Source organism: Eriocheir sinensis, chromosome 48 (assembly GCF_024679095.1).
Source record: "Eriocheir sinensis breed Jianghai 21 chromosome 48, ASM2467909v1, whole genome shotgun sequence".
In the NCBI taxonomy this organism is placed as follows: domain Eukaryota; kingdom Metazoa; phylum Arthropoda; class Malacostraca; order Decapoda; family Varunidae; genus Eriocheir; species Eriocheir sinensis.
This window is the reverse complement of record NC_066556.1, coordinates 6,293,795-6,312,871: the sequence shown is the minus strand read 5'-3', so window position 1 is coordinate 6,312,871 and position 19,077 is coordinate 6,293,795. Positions and strand designations below refer to the sequence as shown.

General features: G+C 43.5%; 2 protein-coding genes across 2 annotated transcripts; both read left to right on the top strand.

The window, feature by feature from the left end:
- Nucleotides 1-2,599: 2,599 nt before the first annotated feature.
- On the top strand, nucleotides 2,600-7,158 carry LOC126981508 (uncharacterized). The gene is made up of 3 exons (XM_050832614.1): nucleotides 2,600-3,295; nucleotides 4,612-4,756; nucleotides 5,122-7,158. Exons 2-3 carry the CDS (start codon nucleotides 4,638-4,640, stop codon nucleotides 5,993-5,995), a joined length of 993 nt encoding a protein of 330 aa, XP_050688571.1. The 5' UTR covers nucleotides 2,600-3,295; nucleotides 4,612-4,637; the 3' UTR covers nucleotides 5,996-7,158.
- Nucleotides 7,159-10,157: 2,999 nt separating this feature from the next.
- On the top strand, nucleotides 10,158-16,118 carry LOC126981506 (acyl carrier protein, mitochondrial-like). Its single transcript, XM_050832613.1, has 4 exons — nucleotides 10,158-10,361; nucleotides 13,018-13,134; nucleotides 13,865-13,952; nucleotides 15,533-16,118. Exons 1-4 carry the CDS (start codon nucleotides 10,206-10,208, stop codon nucleotides 15,622-15,624), a joined length of 453 nt encoding a protein of 150 aa, XP_050688570.1. The 5' UTR covers nucleotides 10,158-10,205; the 3' UTR covers nucleotides 15,625-16,118.
- The last annotated feature ends 2,959 nt before the right edge of the window (nucleotides 16,119-19,077 follow it).

Sequence of the window (19,077 nt, the reverse complement as noted above, 5' to 3'; positions counted from 1 at the left end):
CAGGCCGATAACTATTGCCAGGAAACACCAGTAATTAACCATTTAAACGATAATCATATATAAAAGCAGTTATTTGGGTGATGAAAGCAATTTTGGGGGTTGGAGATCAGCAAACATGAGAGACAGAGTACGACAATTTAGCAACGTTATCCCTCACTGATCAACTTGCCAAGGAATGTCTACTCCCCATCTCCTGTCCATTTATCTACCCTTGGAAATGGCGCTATACTCAAGATTATGCCCTGATATATGAACTTTGGTGACTCTTCAATAATTCATAAGCCTGTAAAATTATTTCAGAGCTTCTACGAGTTAATTTAGCCATGGGAAGTTTAAACAGGAAAAGGGCGCGGAATTCAAACTTGTGCCCTGTTAGTTGCATTAAGTGAAGAGCTCTGGGACTCTGTAATGACTGGAACTCTACATTAGGTATTCAAAATGTGCTATACGGATCAACTGACTTTCTGGAAGCGTGTTAAATTATCATAAGTAGCACTGTTTGCCCGCCATTGGGTTAGTAACTTTACAATATTTGGCACCTCATTACATGTTGGGACCAGTGGAGCCTTTGAGTGAAGCAAGCAAAAAAGGGCTACCAACAGTATTATTTTCCTTTCATATCCTTTCTCTATAAGAAGTTTTGCAGCTGACGTCATTAGTGGGGGTGCAGGGGTAGCGCGGGCCTGCACGGTCATCTTACTGGTGGTCAGTGGTGGTGGTCACATATCAAAGTAAACCTTGGTGGCGGCTCAACAAATGCTCAGTGTGTTCGTCATGGGATATGTATGCTGTGCGGTTGGATGTTCTAACCGACATGGGAGAGATGCTGTGTCATTTTATAGATTTACAGCGAATCCAGAAGAGCGGGGGAAGTGGATAGCAGCTGTGAGGAGGGAAAACTGGCGGCCGTCTGCTGCTTCTCGACTCTGCAGTGCTCATTTTGTCAGAGGTGAATATTACAGGCAAGATTGATCAGGTTATTACATAAGGTAACACTCATTTAGGTATTCCCCGGGTCCCCTAGCTTACTGTGTGGCGGGGGGTTACTCTGGAACGGGATTTACATGAGCTGACGGAGTTAAACAAGCTGGCGGAGGTAAACACGCATGGCGGCGCTATAGCAGGGGAAGAAAATAGGGAAGGAAATTCAGTGGAGGCAAAGTACAGAGGGACAGAGCTCAGTGCTGGGTGGAGTATATAAGTGTACGCAGGGATGTGACCAAGAGTGCGTAGTGTAAGGTGACATGCCGTCACCTGCCCTCACCTGTCGTCATTTGCCCTCACCTGTTTGCCTGCCTGTGCTGCCTACCTGGGCATCACTGGTCAGCAACAAGAGATCGGCCAGACAGAGGGACAGCCAGTCAACTGACCAGCCAGACAGTTAACCGACCAGCCAGACAGTCAGCCAACCAACCAATCAGCCAGTCACCCAGCCAGCCAGCCAACCAATCAGCCAGTCAGTCATCTAGTCAGCCATCCAGTCGGTCAGTTAGACAGACAGTCAGTTTACCAATCAGCCAGCCAATCAACCCACCAGGCAACCAGTCAACCCACCAGGCAAACAGACAGCCAGTCTACCAGTCTCCTCCAAAAGCACTGATTTTTTCGATGTATTTTAGCTTCGCAGCATTCTCAAGCGATCTCGCGTAATCACTTAACACAAATGATGCTGAAGGTCCTGCCATTTGCCCGCGGGTAGTGACTTGGGGATGGGCCACACGTGGTCCGTCTGCTCATTCTGCTGGGAAGGTGACCACCAGCGGGTTTGCAGCCGACGCTATTTCGTGACGTCACTGCAAAACCTCTATATATTATACTAACCAAAGAAACTAAGGTCCATATTATAAAAAGAAACGAGCTCCTTTTATTACTGTTTTCCAAGGCCACAGATATATAACCGGGTTTTCATGGGTAACCTTATCATTCGAGGTGATTGATTAATTGATAGTCAAAAGTCGTGTAAAATTTATAAACTAGGCTCATAAAACAGTCCATGAGAATCTCAACAACTTTCAAGAGTCTTTTCAATTATCGACGGCCTACGTAGCCTATATTTCCGGCGGCCTACCAGTATTTCCGGCGGACTACCCATATATAGGCCTACTTCCGGCGGCCTACCTTTTATATTTCCAGGGGCCGTATTCTCCTTTCTGAGCCCAAGTACACATATTTGACACGGTTTTCATAGGAGTTTGGGGCTTTTCCAGAGGTAGTTTAATTAATGGCCCTGCTGAAAAGGAAAGTGTGTGAATAATAAGAAAAGAGAAACGAGAGAAGGACCTATAAGAAGCGATACAAAGCGTTACAAGTCAAAAGAAGAAGAAGGTAGTTTGACCCTTCCTAAAAGAAACTCCTGAGAACCGCATTAATTAATCTCTTTTTCGGCCTTTGGGATTAGTTGATGTTGAAGCGTCTGAGGATTCCCCTACTTATATATTTCCTGGGGCCAAACTGTATTTCAAGAGGTCTATATATAAGCTATACTAAAGTCACCGGCCCTTGTCCCTAGTGGAAGAGCCGTTTTCTACGAGGTTGCCGGGGGAGGGAGCACCTCGCCTGCCCAACGTTACCAGATTATCGTAAACACAACATTGTATTTTCCGGTTTCTGGCCCATAAATATTGCAAAAAAGAGCATCAATAATTACCGATTTAACAGTAATTATAAATGCATGTCGTTATCTTTGTGGGTGCGATAGTTTTTGGTCAGAAATCGGCAAAAACAATACGCCAAGTACGACAATCTGGTAACGTTGCGCCCGCCTTTCCACGCATTGATTTGCCTGTATGCGGGGTTGCCGAATTACACTTTACGCATTTCCCTTTGCCTTTTGTGAGCCCTTGGTGGTGCCGGATTGGTGCGGGCAACTGTGTGTTAGGTAAAAACTGTGTGCTACCCTTTACTCGACGATATAACAAGAAATAAGCTGATGACAAGGAGTTTATCCGTGTTAAAATAGGTGTCTGGGAGCAGCAGTCTGGATCAACGAGCGATGCCTCCACTTCTTCGTGCATCCCGGAGGCCACAACAAAACTAGTGCCCGGTCCTTCCTCAGGTTTTGACACCCGCCTCCACTGCCTGGATTAAAAATAAGAGTACGTGGTGGAACTGGTAGTGGCCGTGGTGGTCTGTGAAAGTCTGGTGCTCGAAAGAAAGGAGATCGACATGGAGGTGAACGCTATCCAAGAAGACCGAGGACCATTGACACACTTTTGATGACGGAGAGGAGGGTGACACTCAGAGGACGCCCGCAGCAGTGACAGGGCATCCCTCGTCCCTTGTCTGAGAAGATGAAGTAAGTCACGGGTGTCAGCAAGCACGTCTGGCAGAGTGATGGGCCGAAGAATGAGAGAACTGGGATGAGTTGAGTCTTGTGAATCATAGAGAAGGAAAAAAATATCGGAATCCATGACCTACTTATTTCTGTTTTTACTTACGTGCCTTTTTCTCTCTCTCATCGAAACGTCTTATTATTATTATTATTATTATTATTATTATTATTATTATTATTATTATTGCGTGGCACAGATAAGACATGCATTTTATTTAGTTCTGTTTTTGTTTTTGTTTTTGCCTACTTTACCCAATGATAAGTTCTTTCACCTATATCATTTTTTTTTTTTACGTAGCTGTGAACTGATTGGGAGGGAAACAAAATTCAATAATCGTTTTCCTCTCCTTGGTTTTGTAAGATTTCTTATTATCAGGTCTGTTCTTTCTATCACACATAATCTATTCATGTTAAATATACAACGATAGATAGGAATAGCCACGATTGCTCTGTAGGCATTTCGATCCGCGAGGGTTTACAAACAGACAACTCAACTGATACATGTTCTCTTGATAATCCAGGGAAGGTTATTAAAAAGACGATGCAGAAGGTTAGAGAACAATATATATTAACTAAAATCTATTCACGTGTGTGTGTGTGTGTGTGTGTGTGTGTGTGAGAGAGAGAGAGAGAGAGAGAGAGAGAGAGAGAGAGAGAGAGAGAGACGAGACGAGAAGCTACACAAACCACAATAATAATATCAATAATGATTACTACTACTACTACTACCACCACCTTGATACTTATGCTTATAGAGGACATCTTCCATAATACTCAGAAAACTCATAGACAAGACTTTCCTAACTTGAACACTACAAACTTCTCCCCTCGCTGAGAGCATTATTACCGTTTGCGGTCAACTAAAGATAAACAGCGTCTCTCTACTCAGTCTACTGCGACCCACATTATTAATTTATACGTTACTCTTAAAACCCATCACTAATGCATCCTCTTTCACAGTGCTAAAAGTTTCAATGCTTTCGAAGTCTTTTAATTTTCTCTCAGCACTTCATTATTCCTTCTTTTTTTGTCTCCCTCTTTATTTTTAATCTTCCTTTTACTTTACTGTCACTGTTTCATGTCTGCTTATAGTGGGGACTCTGTTTGGGTCTATATAGCTTTTTTTTATGCCTTGGTTCCCTTTCATGGATCTCAGTAATGATAATAATAATAATAATAATAATAATAATAATAATAATAATAATAATAATTTCCCTGTACTGTGAGTCGGAATGCTTATCTATTAATTTGCTCCTAACAATTCATCATCCCTTCTGCAGCCTCCCGTGGTAGCTAGGTGGGCGCCATGCACTTCTGGATCGACAAGCGGAGTGCGTGCGGCCAGCGGGGTGCTCAGTTCGTCGGGTCCCCGTGTCTCTACCGCCCCAAGGCACGCCACTACCCCATGGTGACCCCCGTGCACAGGTAACCAGGCGACCCTCAGCGCTAGGGTTGAGGATGGGGACCAGGGTAGATGTCTGAGGGATGAAGTTATATTGGCAAGATGATAGTGAATTTGTATTGGCATGATGATAATGAAGTTTGAAGTTGTTGCTTTTTTTTTTTTTTTTTCAAGAGAAGAATGTATGTTCGCGCTGTTTTGATTATTTACTATGGAAGTAGATTATTTATTTTCATAGTTGCTGCTATCGATCGGGTATACATGTATTGTAATAATAGAGGAGGAGGTGCAGGTGAATTATGCTTATCGATAAATTTTATATATTATTAAAGGCACACACACACACACACACATTAGTGCTCACCTCCCGTCCCCCCTTCCCCCACAGGTTCCAGCGCATCGAGTCCCTGCAGGTGGAGGGGCGGCGTGCAGGGGAGGCGGGGCGTAGCCGAGGGGGGCGGGGGCGCCGGCAAGGCTCCTCGCGTCCCTCCACTGATGAGGATGAGGAGGAAAGTGTCCGCGTGCCCCTCGGGGAGACGCCGCCCCCTGAGGAAACCTGCCTCACCCGCCTAGGGGTGGCCGCTAACCGCCCCCCGCGAAGGACCTCCGCCAACTCGTCCGTGTACTCCCGCGTGCCCGACAACTTCAACCTGTTCCGGATGGGCGGCATCAACTGGTGCGTGTGGGCGGCGTTTATCCTGGTCACCATGCTGCTGGTGCCCGCCCACCTCTACCTTAAAAACTTCCACTACCGCGGCGAGCTAGTGGGCATCATCTTCGTGGTTATCCTTCTCTTTCTCGTCTGCTTCTCCGTGTCGCTCTTCCACACCAAAACGCGCGCCATCCTGCTGCACCGCCTCAACCTCGAAGACGACGCCCGCGGCTGTGCCCTCGACCAAGATGCCGTCTCCCCGGGCCGCCGCCGCCCACTGTTTCCCACGCCTACCCTGACCCATCGGCGACTGGTGCGCCACCTGCCCTGCCCCCCCGTCCGTATGTCCATGTCCACCCCTGACCTGGTAGACGGACACGCCCTCGCGCGAGACAGGATGGCACGATCCCACTCCCAGGCGGCCCGCGGTGTGAGCTACGGCCTCCTGCGGCCCCACGAAGCCGGCGAGCACCGGCTGGAGACGTCCCTCGCCTTTGACGCAGCCAGTGACCCGCCCCCCTACCATGTGGCCATCCTCCTACCGGCTCCCACCCACGCCGCGACCAGGGAGTGTGAGACGCCCCCGCCAGCCTACGACGTGGTGCAGTGAGTTCCGCGACCCTGCACGTAGGACGGACAGCAGCGCTTGCAGGGCACCGCTGGAGCTGGCTTGTGGAAGTAACGCTTGACGTTTATTTCTACTCAGAGCAACTCAAAGCTGGAGAGGTTGAAACACATTTGTGTTTCACCGTAAAGCGTCTGTTGCTTTCAAGCTTGCCACGGAAGAGTAACAAGCTTTTTCCCTGGCAGGGGATCCTCATATCAATACTTTTATGGGTTGTGTCGCTGCGCCTCGCTCGCCACCCTCAGCAAGTCAAAGGAGCAAATAAGCGATGTATTAAATTGACACCTACTGGATTAGGCGCTGAGGTGTGGGCGGGGGAGTATTTTGTTAATGGGGGACTGCCGGGCGTCTTCTATTGATGGAAGGCTACCGGGCACTCTTTCTCCCCTTTTTGCATGCTGAGTACTTGCAATGCCTCCTACGCATAATGAGGGAGGGATGAGGGATGAGCTGCAGGATAAAAGCGGTTAAAAGAAGCAAATCTCAAGCCAGACGGATTTTAGGGAGGAAGTACTAACTGAAATAGATGAAATACCTAACGACTTCTTTCAACTTCACATCAGCTTTAACTAGTGACTTAGCGAGTTTTGTGTTGTACATAAGTTTGTTGTTTCTCTGGGGTCAATGCAATCAAAATACGTATATATATAAGTAAACCAAATCAAGCTAATGCGATCAAATCTTGTATTATATAGCAATTAGCATGCAGAACTTACGCGTGTGTGTGTGTGTGTGTGTGTGTGTGAGAGAGAGAGAGAGAGAGAGAGAGAGAGAGAGAGAATCATTAGTACAAGATGAAGCTACGCACAACCCTCGCTCCCTCCCTGGCCCTTCCATTCTCTTTCCATCGCCAAAGACGCCGCCACCAGGAGACAGTTATTACGATCATACGACACTTTGCAGGAAGATCAGAGGATTACGATCTCGATAAAGGGAGAAGAAAGAATGGTGCAAAGTGCAGAGAAGGAGGACAGGAAGGGGGAGAGGCCTTTTACTCACAATAAGCCTGTTTAGTATCATATAGCAGCATGGAGGACGAGGAACCTCTTCAAGGGGCAGGAGTGTTGGTTGTGGCGCGGACTGATTGTTGCACACACACAGACGCCCCGCCGCAGCCCTTGGCGTTGGAATAAATATTTTATAAACTTTTAGGTGGTTTCCTCACCCACCATTTTGTTAGCAGACGGAGAAAGGTAAGTTCTACATGAATAAGGGAATACAAATTCTTTTATTTGATTTAGATAAGCATACGAGGAACGCGGAAAAAGGTTTGTTGAGTATTGCTATAATAGAGGTGATTAGGAAAATTTCAATAGAGTGTGATTGATGTAGCTTTAAATTATTTTGAAAACCCAGTGAATAGGAAGACAGTTGAGGATAGACTTTGATGGCTGTGACAGCTGGCTGCACATATCTACTAAAGCTAAATTTGAGAGTTCAGCCTGTGAAGCTTCCCTGGTCATCAGGGCATGCAGGTAAACAAGTAATCCGGATGCCCAAGCAGATTCTATGCCCTAGGTCTGTGAGAAGGGATTACGGGATGACCTTCCACAATTGCATAAAAAATTAAAGACGGGACATGTAAACGCTAAGATAACGGACGGTATAAATTATGTAGTAGTGGGTTACTGCATCAACATTATTCTGCATGTAGCTACTAATAATTGATTCTTCAGACACACCAGTCCTCGTCGACGGACCGACGGCTTACTAGGCTGCGGTCGGCCGATAGAGTCGGTCTGTCGGCACCCTGCTACGGGCCGCCATTGATCAAGGCCCGTGCTCCCCCCTACAGGGAGGGAGCAATCTTTCAAAAATAAAATTAAATCTTCTCAGTATTACTATTAGCTTCCTCGAGGTTGGGCGTTCTGTATCGTTTCCTCCCGTAACCCCTATCAGATATTTTTAACCTGATCCATTGGTCTATGCCTGATCAGATGCTGACCAGAGGCAGGGGCCATATCCGCCCTCGTATGGAGTATCTATTTCATGTTTTTTGGGGGAGGGGGGCGCTCCACACACGTAGCTCTGCTAGACAGAGTGGGGTCAACGGCTCTTCGTCTCAACTCCCCCCTTTTTACTTGCAGTTTTCTACCTCTTAAATTCCGCCGCTGTGTTGCAGCTCTTTCTATTTTCTATCGATATTTTCATGCTGACTACTCTTCTGAACTTGCTAACTGCATGCCTCCCCCCTTCCTGCGGCCCCGCTGCACACGACTTTCTACTCTTCAGGGCCGTATTTTTTTTTTTGGGGGGGGGGGCTAAGGGAGCGCTATGGCCCCTTCAGTGTTTTTTATATCTGCCTCAAAAAGCTTCTAAAAGTGCTATTTTTCACAAAATTTCCGCTATCAGCCCATACTTGCTTTTCTCGCCACCCTCCCTCCCCACTAGATGAACATAATATATATGATGCCCTCTAGCCCCCCAAAAATCTGCCAAAAATTTTGGACCTGCTTGCTCATCTCTATTTTATCCAAATCCCTAATGCAAGAGTTAACCAGCATCTTTATTTTTTTTATCCCTTCCGCTGGTAAACTCTGGAACAGTCTTCCCTCGTCTGCATTCCCCCTCCCTACGATGAACTCCTTCAAGATGGAGCATCAAGGCACCTCTGCCCGAAACTGACCTCTCTTCTGGTCTCTCGTTCTGTTTTCTTTTGTTGGAGCAGCGTTTGGCGGACCTTATTGTTCTTGTTTTTGTATTTTGCCCATGATCTGCCTCCCTTGCTGTAAGAAAAAAAAAGGGGGGGGGGAACCGTTATTGAGTATGAACCTCTTCTACTGTGGTTTGTTTTGTGCGATTTGGTCATTGATTTTTTTTCGTCTCTCGTGTCTTCCTTTACACCTTTGCCTTTACACAATCCATTAACTTCTTCCTCGATCGGTTTCCTTTTCTACCGTGTAGCTTACTACTTCACTTCTCATTACTTGCCCTCCTATATACACCTACTCATATTTTCTCACGTCTCCATATACCATTAATGAATTATGCTTGAAAAAAAGATATGCAACTCATATCATCGTATTTCACTACAGGGCTAATATAATAATTATGAAGAGTAGGCTACTGTATTCTATAAAAGTTCAAACTAAGCTAGCACATATACAGAGCAGAGATGCGGCAAGCACGGTAATAAGTTTCCGTATGTTCTGTGGTAACGGAACGGATGAATCTTTACAAGAGTTTGACGTCATTTTTGGGGGTTATTCGAAATGTGTGACGGAGGGAGGTGAGTCTAAAAATGCCCTCCAAAGTGTAACGTCCTTTTATGAACGGTTCCTAAACAATAAAATCGATATACTAATGATTGATTGATTGATGGTTTATTGTTGCAAAAGTACACAACAAAGGAGAAGGGAGGAACATGCCATCCCGACCCCCCGGCAATACATAGTGTGATTTACACGTATACAAGAAACACGTGTACAATATTCATATAACTATGCAGTGGAGGAAATTATAAAATTCATGATATTATTTATAGTAGAAAACAGAAAAATAAAAGAAAGTGAATGAACTTAAAGTTAAAACTAAGAACATAATTCACATCTAGCACTATTGTGATCAAAAGTATGACACAGTTAGGAACCTCTGTTAACCCAACATCAATGACGTACTTTTACACTCCTTTGAGAAGAAAAACAAGACGAATCTCCAGCAGCCGACGCGTTTCTTCAAGGCTTTGGCGGGAAGGAATCAGCTGTGGCGTGACGTCATGGCCCCTGCAGTGCCTTCCTATAGAAATCCTTCCTTCACGTAGGAGTTGCACCGCATAGAGTTGTAATCATTAGCACATGACTATTATAACGCCTTCCTAGGTACATACAGCGTGTGCCCACAACTTAACCTTTACCCATGAAGTCCTCCATTGGTAGGGTTGGTAGGCATTACATGTTGTGGTTATACAACCAAAGTAAATGGAAAAAAATAATTGGAGCTAAATGGTAATCAATGTTTGTAATACATCAAGTCATATGTTTATATTTTTATTGAAATATACGAGTCATTACATACAAGTCTCTTATGTATCTTTTACCTTTTAATACGGAAAAAAGGTTAAATAAATGCAGAAAGTGTATAGAAAGGAAAAAGATTATATCGAATCCGAAATAACTCGAAGACTACGATAAAGGAGCCCTTTATATCCTCCCTCCCTGTGGCCGGCGGCAGCAGCAGCAGCAGGACACCCAGGAAAATGGCTTCGTTGGCCCGGTCTCTCCGCCTCGCTGGCCGCGTCAGGGCCTCCACAGTGCTGGCCATCGTGCCCCGGGCAGCCACAGTAGGGTGCCTCCACAGCCTCAGCGTGCGGGACCACAGTGCCACCAGCAGAGTGCCGGGGCCGGCGCTGAAGGTGAGTGGCGGCGGCGGGCAGGCTGCCGGCATGTGTTTACATCCTGGGATCAGCTGATGACAGGCCGGCCAGGGCCCCGGCAGGCCGCGGGGCCCTGGCCGCCACGCCGGGGTGCTCAGGCCGGGGGCTGGGGCTGTGGGGGGGTTAGTCCAGAAGTACACCCGGCTCACTGTGGGGGACACCCTAGTGCTGCATGAAGTACCTTGTGCACACCGCTGCATTACTTTGCGATCTCAAACCACTCGTGTGTGAGGCATTGATTTCTGTAAGTATCTGTAAGTGTGTGAGGTATTGATTTCTGTAAGTATCTGTAAGTGTGTGAGGTATTGATTTCTGTAAGTATCTGTAAGTGTGTGAGGTATTGATTTCTCAAAATTTGGACGGCAGGATATGTCGAGGGATTTATTTCCATTTATTGCATTTTGGTATCAGTGCTCGGGTCATTTGTGGTTACTTTATATTTTGCTAAGTAATGTCTGGTCAGGTTAGATTCATTTATTTCAGTGGTAAATGGAAAACGGGAGTATAAATTGTTTGCTATAAATACATGTTACACGTCGCTGCACCGTTGGTTGCTGTCACTCAGTCAGCAGCCCGATGGGCATACTTTTGGACTTTTACCTCACCTGGTTTACTCACCTGGTTGGCTACCCCAACTTACTGTCATGGTTCACATATTGGTGGTACGTAGAAGGATAGCCCACAACTGCTGGCACGCCAGCCCATCAGTTCAATTAAGGACATTATGATTTGTTCAAAAATAATGGGCGAAATTGTGTGCCATGTGCAGCTAGGTGTTAAGCAAGGTGTATAGATATGAGTTTGTTACAGAACTATGTTAATAATGGGATGAGTTTTGACAGAGGCAGGTAATTATTCCGTGTATGAGAACAGTGACTGTTCAAGGGGGAGGTGAAGGCCCCGTTTAAATGCCTGGATTGTGCCAGCACTAACAACGTGTGTGTGTGTGTGTGTGTGTGTGTGTGTCGAACATCATCATCTCCACAGCTTCTCTTTACCCTAGTCTGTCTGAATTGATAGGGTAACCTTTAATTTAACAAGTATAAATTATTGCACATAATTTGTCATTCTAAGGTACAGTTTATTGGATTTACACCAAACGTTGTTCCTGATGCACTGCTGATTTACTGAATATGATCCATTGTCGATCATGCTATCATTACTTTGTCAATATATGTTGATATATGGTAGGTTAAGAAGGGGTTTGATTGTTTAGTTCTTGACTAAGTGGCAATAGGTTACTATTTTTTTTTCTTAACTCTTTAGTAAATAGCTGCAAGACGTTCTTGGACTAGATTCATTATACATTTTAGGAACTCTATCTGCTATGAACATTCCTTCCGTTTAGGTGGCTCCGAAGGCAGTGAACGAACTGACAGCTTGGCAGTCAGTTCATTCATTGCCATCACCATGCTTTATGTAGCAAGTGCTGAAAGAAGTAAAGTAATTTCATTGTGAAATGGAATAGTTTAGGAATTGAAATCATTCCAAGAAAAAGCTATAGGCCTAAATTGGCCGGTGCCAAGTTCTGTGAACTTCCCACAGTAAACCAAGCTTGGAAAACTCATGGAAAACTAATAATGATAAAAATAATTTTAATGGTTAATATAATAAGTTATTTTTATTATTAATATGTATTTTTAAAGCCTACTTCTTTTCTTAGCAGAGGGCAGGGCCAGGGCTGTATGATGATTATAATTAATGATCTTACAAATTATTGAAACAGCTGTCTGCAACAGTATATATTAATAAATTTAAACTCAAAATCTACTATAGTCGATGATATTTGTTATTGTTACTGACAACTGTTGGATCTTTTCCGTTTGGCGTACAGTGCTAAAATTAATTTTAATATAGATTTTCTTATGTATTTTTGTCCGTAGAATCCGAATATGACAACCGTTTTATGGAGAAACGAACAGTTTTTAAGTTATTCTCCTTTACGCTGCAGCCGCCGCAGCCTCAAAATAGCTCGCAGAGGGCTTAGGGTCGGGGAGCATATTTAAACTACTCCAACCGAACTTTACGACCTCGCCCCCCTCGACCCCCCCTAATAACCAGGGGGGGCTACGCCCCTCCCTGGACCCCCCCCCCTCATGTATATGTGACTTATTTCAGCGAGGAGGTATTTCTCGCAACACCCGCTGCAGCCTCGCCGCGGTAAAAAAAAAGTCCTTGAATTGGATTTTCAAAGCGTTTCCATGACTGCTGAAGGTTTGCAAACGGAAAAGATCCATAAATTGTATATAATACTGAATATTACGACTTTTTAAAGTTTGAATTCCGTCAGTAATAGATAGGAAGAAAATAACTTTAAAGGCAAATAACTCAAAAACTGTTAATTTCTCCAAAAAAATAATGTGATATTCTGATCTACGGACAAAAATACATAGAAAAATCTATATTAAAATTACTTTTAGCGCTGTACGCCAAACGGAAAAGACCCCAACTGTTTCCTATGCATAGGGTATCATGTATTATCCACGAAATAGGACGTGCTGCTTGAGCATGATAATGCACGTCTCATACTTGTGCACCTCAACTATAGGTAATAGTTATAATAATGATGATAATAGTAATAATAACGACAGTGATAATGATGTCAGGACCATGTGTGACAGTGTTTGGGTTGCAGACACCTTGGGTCAGCAGTGTGCGTGACTACTCTGGCAAGGCTCCCCTCACCCTCGACCTCATCCAGCAGAGAGTCTTGCTTGTGTTGAAGCTTTACGACAAGATCAACCCAGAGAAGGTGAGGGATTAGGACCAGTGCATCACCTTTTACCTGTGGCTTCTTATGGACAATTTGTTTGGCATCATCAGTGAGAATTACTATGGCTAAAATTTTCTTGGGTCTCAAGTAAGTTCTTAAGAACTTTTGAAAGTGAAAGGTCTCTATATGTGAAGCAATATGTGTACAATCCTCATCCTTCTTTCAAAAGACTAACTAGCAGCTAAATAAGATAGAAATCTGCTACTTATGGCAAGGGAGCTGTAGAAATGGTAGATTTGAATTTTATTGTAGAGGTTACATTTTACTCAAGTTTTTCATAGAAAGATATAGAAAAAATGAAAATCTATACAGTTTTCCTTTTAAAAGTGTTTGTCACTGTCAGGTGGCAGATACTGTTCCAGGGCAAACTAGTGAAAGGCACGGAACAAAGACAACAATCAACTCTCAGTACTATTGTGTACAGAATAAGGATTAGAGTCAGCTGAAGGTCTTGCAGTAGGGTCATGAGAGAGGGGGTTGGGTAGGCATTCATTCATACCAATAGCTCAGAAAATTAATAAACATGAAGTAGCAGCAGACTCAAGAGTGGAAGTGGGGTAAGGCATCCATGCATATTGGCAGCTCAGAAAGTTGTTCAGCTTGAAAGTAGAGATAAATCATAGAGGTAGATTAGCAACTGAAGTAGAGGGAGTGGATGAGTTGTGTCCATAATACAACGATGACCTAACCAAGTGTGTGGCTTCCACAGCTGTCGGTGGAGTCACACTTCATGCAGGATCTTGGACTGGACTCCTTAGACCACGTGGAGGTCATCATGGCCATGGAGGATGAATTTGGTAAGGAAGAGTAATGCATGATTTTTTTAATGTCATCAACACTATTGTGGCTGATTTATATTTTTTTATCCATTTTTTCAAGGCGTAATTAGTTGTTGTTTTTTCTTATTTTTTCTATCACTTGTTTCTGATATGTCAACAACTTTTAAAATCCAGTACTCCTAGCTTACTCCAATCCAAAAAGGGAATTAAAAGCCAAGCTAGTCACATAACTGTTAATAAACACTAATGCAAAATTTTAAAAGTCTGGTATGCATCACCATGTCCATAGCAAAATATACATGTGTGCTTATACATTGACTGAGCTAGTTTTAACTAGAGTACCTATATATAGGTACTCTAGTTTTGGCCATTTATACAGTTTTTGTACCAATTATTTAATGTCTAAGGATACACAAATGTTTTTTCTTTAGTTCTGTAAGGAAAAGGGGAGTCTAAGGATGTTTTTAAGGGGGAAAGTAGATATTTGCAGAAATATAACATTCACTCATACGTAACCCCTTCATATGTTAAGTGACGGCTGTACTTCCTTTTTGAAAGCATTTTTGTTCTGAAATTGAGGTGATACAGATGAAGCAAGGCTGTTCCAGAGTTTACCAGCAATTCTGATTGATTCTTGCATAAAAGATTGACAACACACGGGAGCTGGAGTAGAGCAGAACTGAATAAATATAAATTTAGACAGCTCTGGAGTGGTTTTGTGCAACTGGTCAATGAGGGCGAGGTGGCAGCGCTGAGGTAGTGAGGGTGGCAGTGCTTGTAAACAAAGCACTGCACAGAGGCGTGCCATGTGAGTCAGGAAAGCTATATTAGTTCGAGTTGATAAATTATGAGTTGCATTTGGTGCACACAAATCCAAACTGTCATTGAATTTGAAAATTTATTTAACTAATCCATGTGTGTGACTATACAAATGAAAAATAAAATCAGCCAATGAGCAGCCACATTTCTCTTGCCCTCTGGGCATATGCTCCCCATTAGCTGTTACTCCTATACCAGTGACAGTTCAAGAAGTACTCAGTCTCTCACCTGATGCATACTTGTCAGTGACCTTCCACATGTTAATGTATTTATTCTACATTTTCATCTCTTACTTATGTTTTTTGTTTGACTAACTGGTCTCACTTCCGCATGGAGTGTTTTTTTATTACCTTCCTAATTTAATCCATGCTACGTGGAGGGTAAACTTATTATATGGAAAATATGTCCTAAATCTAGGTCTCGTGTTTTAACCCTTTCCATCGGCGACATCGGCGTCACGGTATGGAAAGGGTTAATCCTCTTCTAAACATCTTCAGAGGAAATGGAAGAGGTTTAGAAGAGGATTAATCCTCTTCCATTTCCTCTTAACCCTTTCCCTACCGTGACGCCGACGTCTGCGTCACCGTATTGAAAGGGTTAAGGAAATCCTTTGAAAAAATACCTAAATGGAAGTCTTATGGTACCTGAACTCAAATAGCTTATGTATGGACCAAACTCTCTGTCTACTGAGCACATGAACAAGCACTTCATGGTCTCTGCTACCCAGTGTTAAGATATTATTGACCCAACCCACTACTTTCACAAGCCTTTTAATGCAGGTTTTGAGATCCCTGATGCTGATGCTGAGAAGCTGCTCCGGCCAGCTGACATCATCCGGTATGTGGCTGACAAGGAGGACATTTATGACTGAAAAGACAGCACAGCACGGGGACAGGGCAAGAAGGAGAGAAAAGAATGATGAGAGGTCACCTGCCAGCCGGCCATCACCTGTACCACACACACAGTCACACCCACACCCACACACATACACATGCAAGCAGCTTCTTTCCCTCACAAACATTGTTGTTGAGTTGAGACACATTAGCAAGGGAGCAAGCACCAGGGGCCTCCTTACTTGCCAGACGTATAGCCGTGGGAAAGGCAGGAGTGTTGTGGCAGTGTTGTAAATACTTTGTGAATGTGGAAAGGAAGAGAGGAAGGGCTGCCTTTGCCACACGGTTGGTGCATCTGTTTGCAAAATTCATCACCACACTTGATTTTACTCCTCCAAGCTTCTTGTATTCTAAATTATTGGTGGTGTAGGTTTGGTGGTTATTTTTTTCACCCAAGACCTCATTTTTTTTATTTATAACTGTATTTAATAGTTAATATGTACAGATGCCTAATAAAATATAAAATACTGAATCTTTTCCTCGTTATTTAACCCAGTAGGAGCGACGGGCCAAATTTGTGGCTTTACCGTATACCAGCGACAGGCCAAATTTTTGCCATGATAAAAAAAACAAAAATAGATGATGCATAAACTGATCACAAATGCGCTGAATGTATTATGAAGTGGTTTACGTGAGTGATGATTTTTTCTCATTAATTCGCTTAGAGGGGCCTTTAAGAAACATGATCCCCGCAGCTACCAGGTTAAGGGAGTGAGGAAAGTTTAAGGTAAGTATGAGGTTCAGCCCAGCCATCGGCCACACAGCTGTGACTCAAGTTTAAGTCAGGGTGGTGGATAGGTTTGTTGCAGTGTCTGGCTCCTTATTTGCGTGTGTGTGATTGAGTTTGTGTATTGATCATAACAACCTCATTGCAGAATAAGCTTTCCATAGTCACCTGCTTAAGGATTATTAATATTTCCCATTAACATGTAAATTTAAATCCTCAAAAAAATTTCTTCCAATTTAGACAATACTCATTTTAGGAGCAAATTTATTTAATTTATCCCAATTCTGCGTTTTCCTGTAGATTTGGCAGAGAAGTGGAGCAGTGGTACCTCTATAACTACTGATGACAATCCTCATCTGCTTTTAAAGTGGACAAATAGATTTTATTGTTTAGCTGTACCCAGCAGAAAGAAATGCCCATTCTCTACCCACCATACCTTTAAAGATTACTTGTGGACTGGCATTTTTATTTATTTATTTATTTTTATTTTTTATCTGGTTGCCATACAGATTATCGATAGTTTTTGTGTGATTTATTCAGCACCACTTTGCCAATTTGTGTTGAAGGATTAAAAACTCGTAAAGGGCAGTCTAACTATAGTCAGAGTGGAAGCTCAAGTAATTGCTGAAATATTTTGCCTCTAGCCATATGTTGCTTTGCCCTTGAAACAAACCCTGAGTATTTCACTGCATCATATGAGAAAAATATAGGCCTACACACGCATTCCTTGGTTATTGAAATTACTTTAGATATTTGTGATATTGTGCAGGTGAAATTCTAGATATTCAAACTATCATAAGGGTAAACAAGGCATTTCATCAATATAGTTACAAGAACTAATCAGTAACTCTCATTTCACTTGGTCTTGGTTCGAGATGTGAGTCTGGACGAATCTCAACTCACTAGGAGGGATAAGAAGCAAGTGTAATTTTCCTTGGAGCCTAGTGATTGGCAGACATCCGGGGAGAGAGGGAGAACAGTCAATATTATATCATCCCTTCTTACGGCGGGCACCCTCATCTCATCCTCACGGCGGCAAGGAGGAGGGCGTGAAGGCGTGCAGGGACAGGGAAGGGGCTGTAGCAGGACATCCTCGTAAGTACCCTGCCCAGTTTATCCATCTGTTGTTTATATTGTCTTTTGTGCGTGTAATGGCATTGCTTCATGCTCGTATAAGTCGCCGAGGGAAGCAGAAAGTGTATAACGATGTCTGGTGGTAAGGTTGGCAGCCCTGTGGTTTTCTGTGTTAATTTTGTTCGTGTTCCTTATTTTTGTTGTTTTGAGGCTCTTGACAATTTGTAATTTAGTTAAATCCCTGGTAAATGTTATGAACACCTACCTTAATTAGTTATAGTGCCATTAAGCTATACGATGGGTCATAATCTTGGAATTAAAGTATAAAGGGAAGGGAAGGAAAGAGAAGAGGAAGGGAAGGAAAGAGAAGATGAAGGGAAGGGAAGAGAAGAGAAAGGGGAGGTAGGGAAGAGGAAAGGGATCAAATAACGGCTACCAAGCACATATATTTGACTAAACTTTCGTAGGAGTTTTGGGCATTTCCAGGGGTAGTTTTATGACCCTTCCGGTAATTTGACCCTTCTTCTGTACCATGAACCTAAAGAAAACACTCATTAGAGCCGGATTTATGTCTTTTTCGGCCTTTGAAAATAGTTAACTCGTGCCTCAGGTTTTAGTGTGATAGGCTACTTGTAATGTCTGTTAAATATAGAGAGGTAGGTAACACGCCTTAGATACTGTAATTAAACGAAACTGTAAGAATGTGAGGGTTCGTAGTTAGAAAATATGACAACATCTCAAGAGTACAGAATAAGGTTTTCATTGTATCAACTGAATAGCCTCAGAAAGAATCCATATTGTTATAGAAATTTCGTTGTGTGGATGGGTGAGTGGGTGGGGTGCCTATGACAGCAAGACCTAGATTTTACTCGTGTGGGAAGTATTCTAGGTAATGCTATTTTTTTCCGATTCCTTTTGTTGAATTGAATTGAGCTGAAATATATATTGATGTAATTTTGTTCAATCGTTTTTGGAAAATTAATTAGACATTCATATGACACCTCTGGGATCCTTGTGTGGCCCTGCCTGGATGTTTCAGTCTCAGCCTACACCAAAATTTTTGTGTGTCTGTGTGTTAGGTGGGTGTTGCGTATGATGAGCTGAGGGATGTGTCTGTGTTCTGTATTTCAGTTAGTGAGGAGGGTGATTTTGGATTTTATTGGGGCTAGTTGTAGTCTATTTGTGGTGAACCATTGCGATAAGGTGTTTAGGGATGATTGAAGAATCTTTGCGGCATTGTTTGGGTGGGTCGAGAACAAGCATGCCTTGCCTCGTAGCCTCACTGGGGACGTGATGGCCCGGCGGGCGTATTGGCTGCGAAAGGGAAAACAGTTTGACCACTTACGGAGAGAAGCTATTTGTAGCACCGAGGCCCAGATGAAATGAAATAGTTATGATAATAATAGTTCACTACATGTTGGTTTTAGAAGCTCCTCTGCCCTTAAGAAGTTTCGTTTTTGATGTTTGGATACTGATGGAAAAGCACCAGCACGGAAAGCTCACAAGGACCTCGAGGCTGGAGTCGTAGACCACATAGACGCCCCGACGCAGACCCCCAGTGAATGGTGATTGATTGATGGTGAAGCTCGCTGTGGCATGTGAGGGGTGTGAGGTCGTTTCCAGAAGCCAA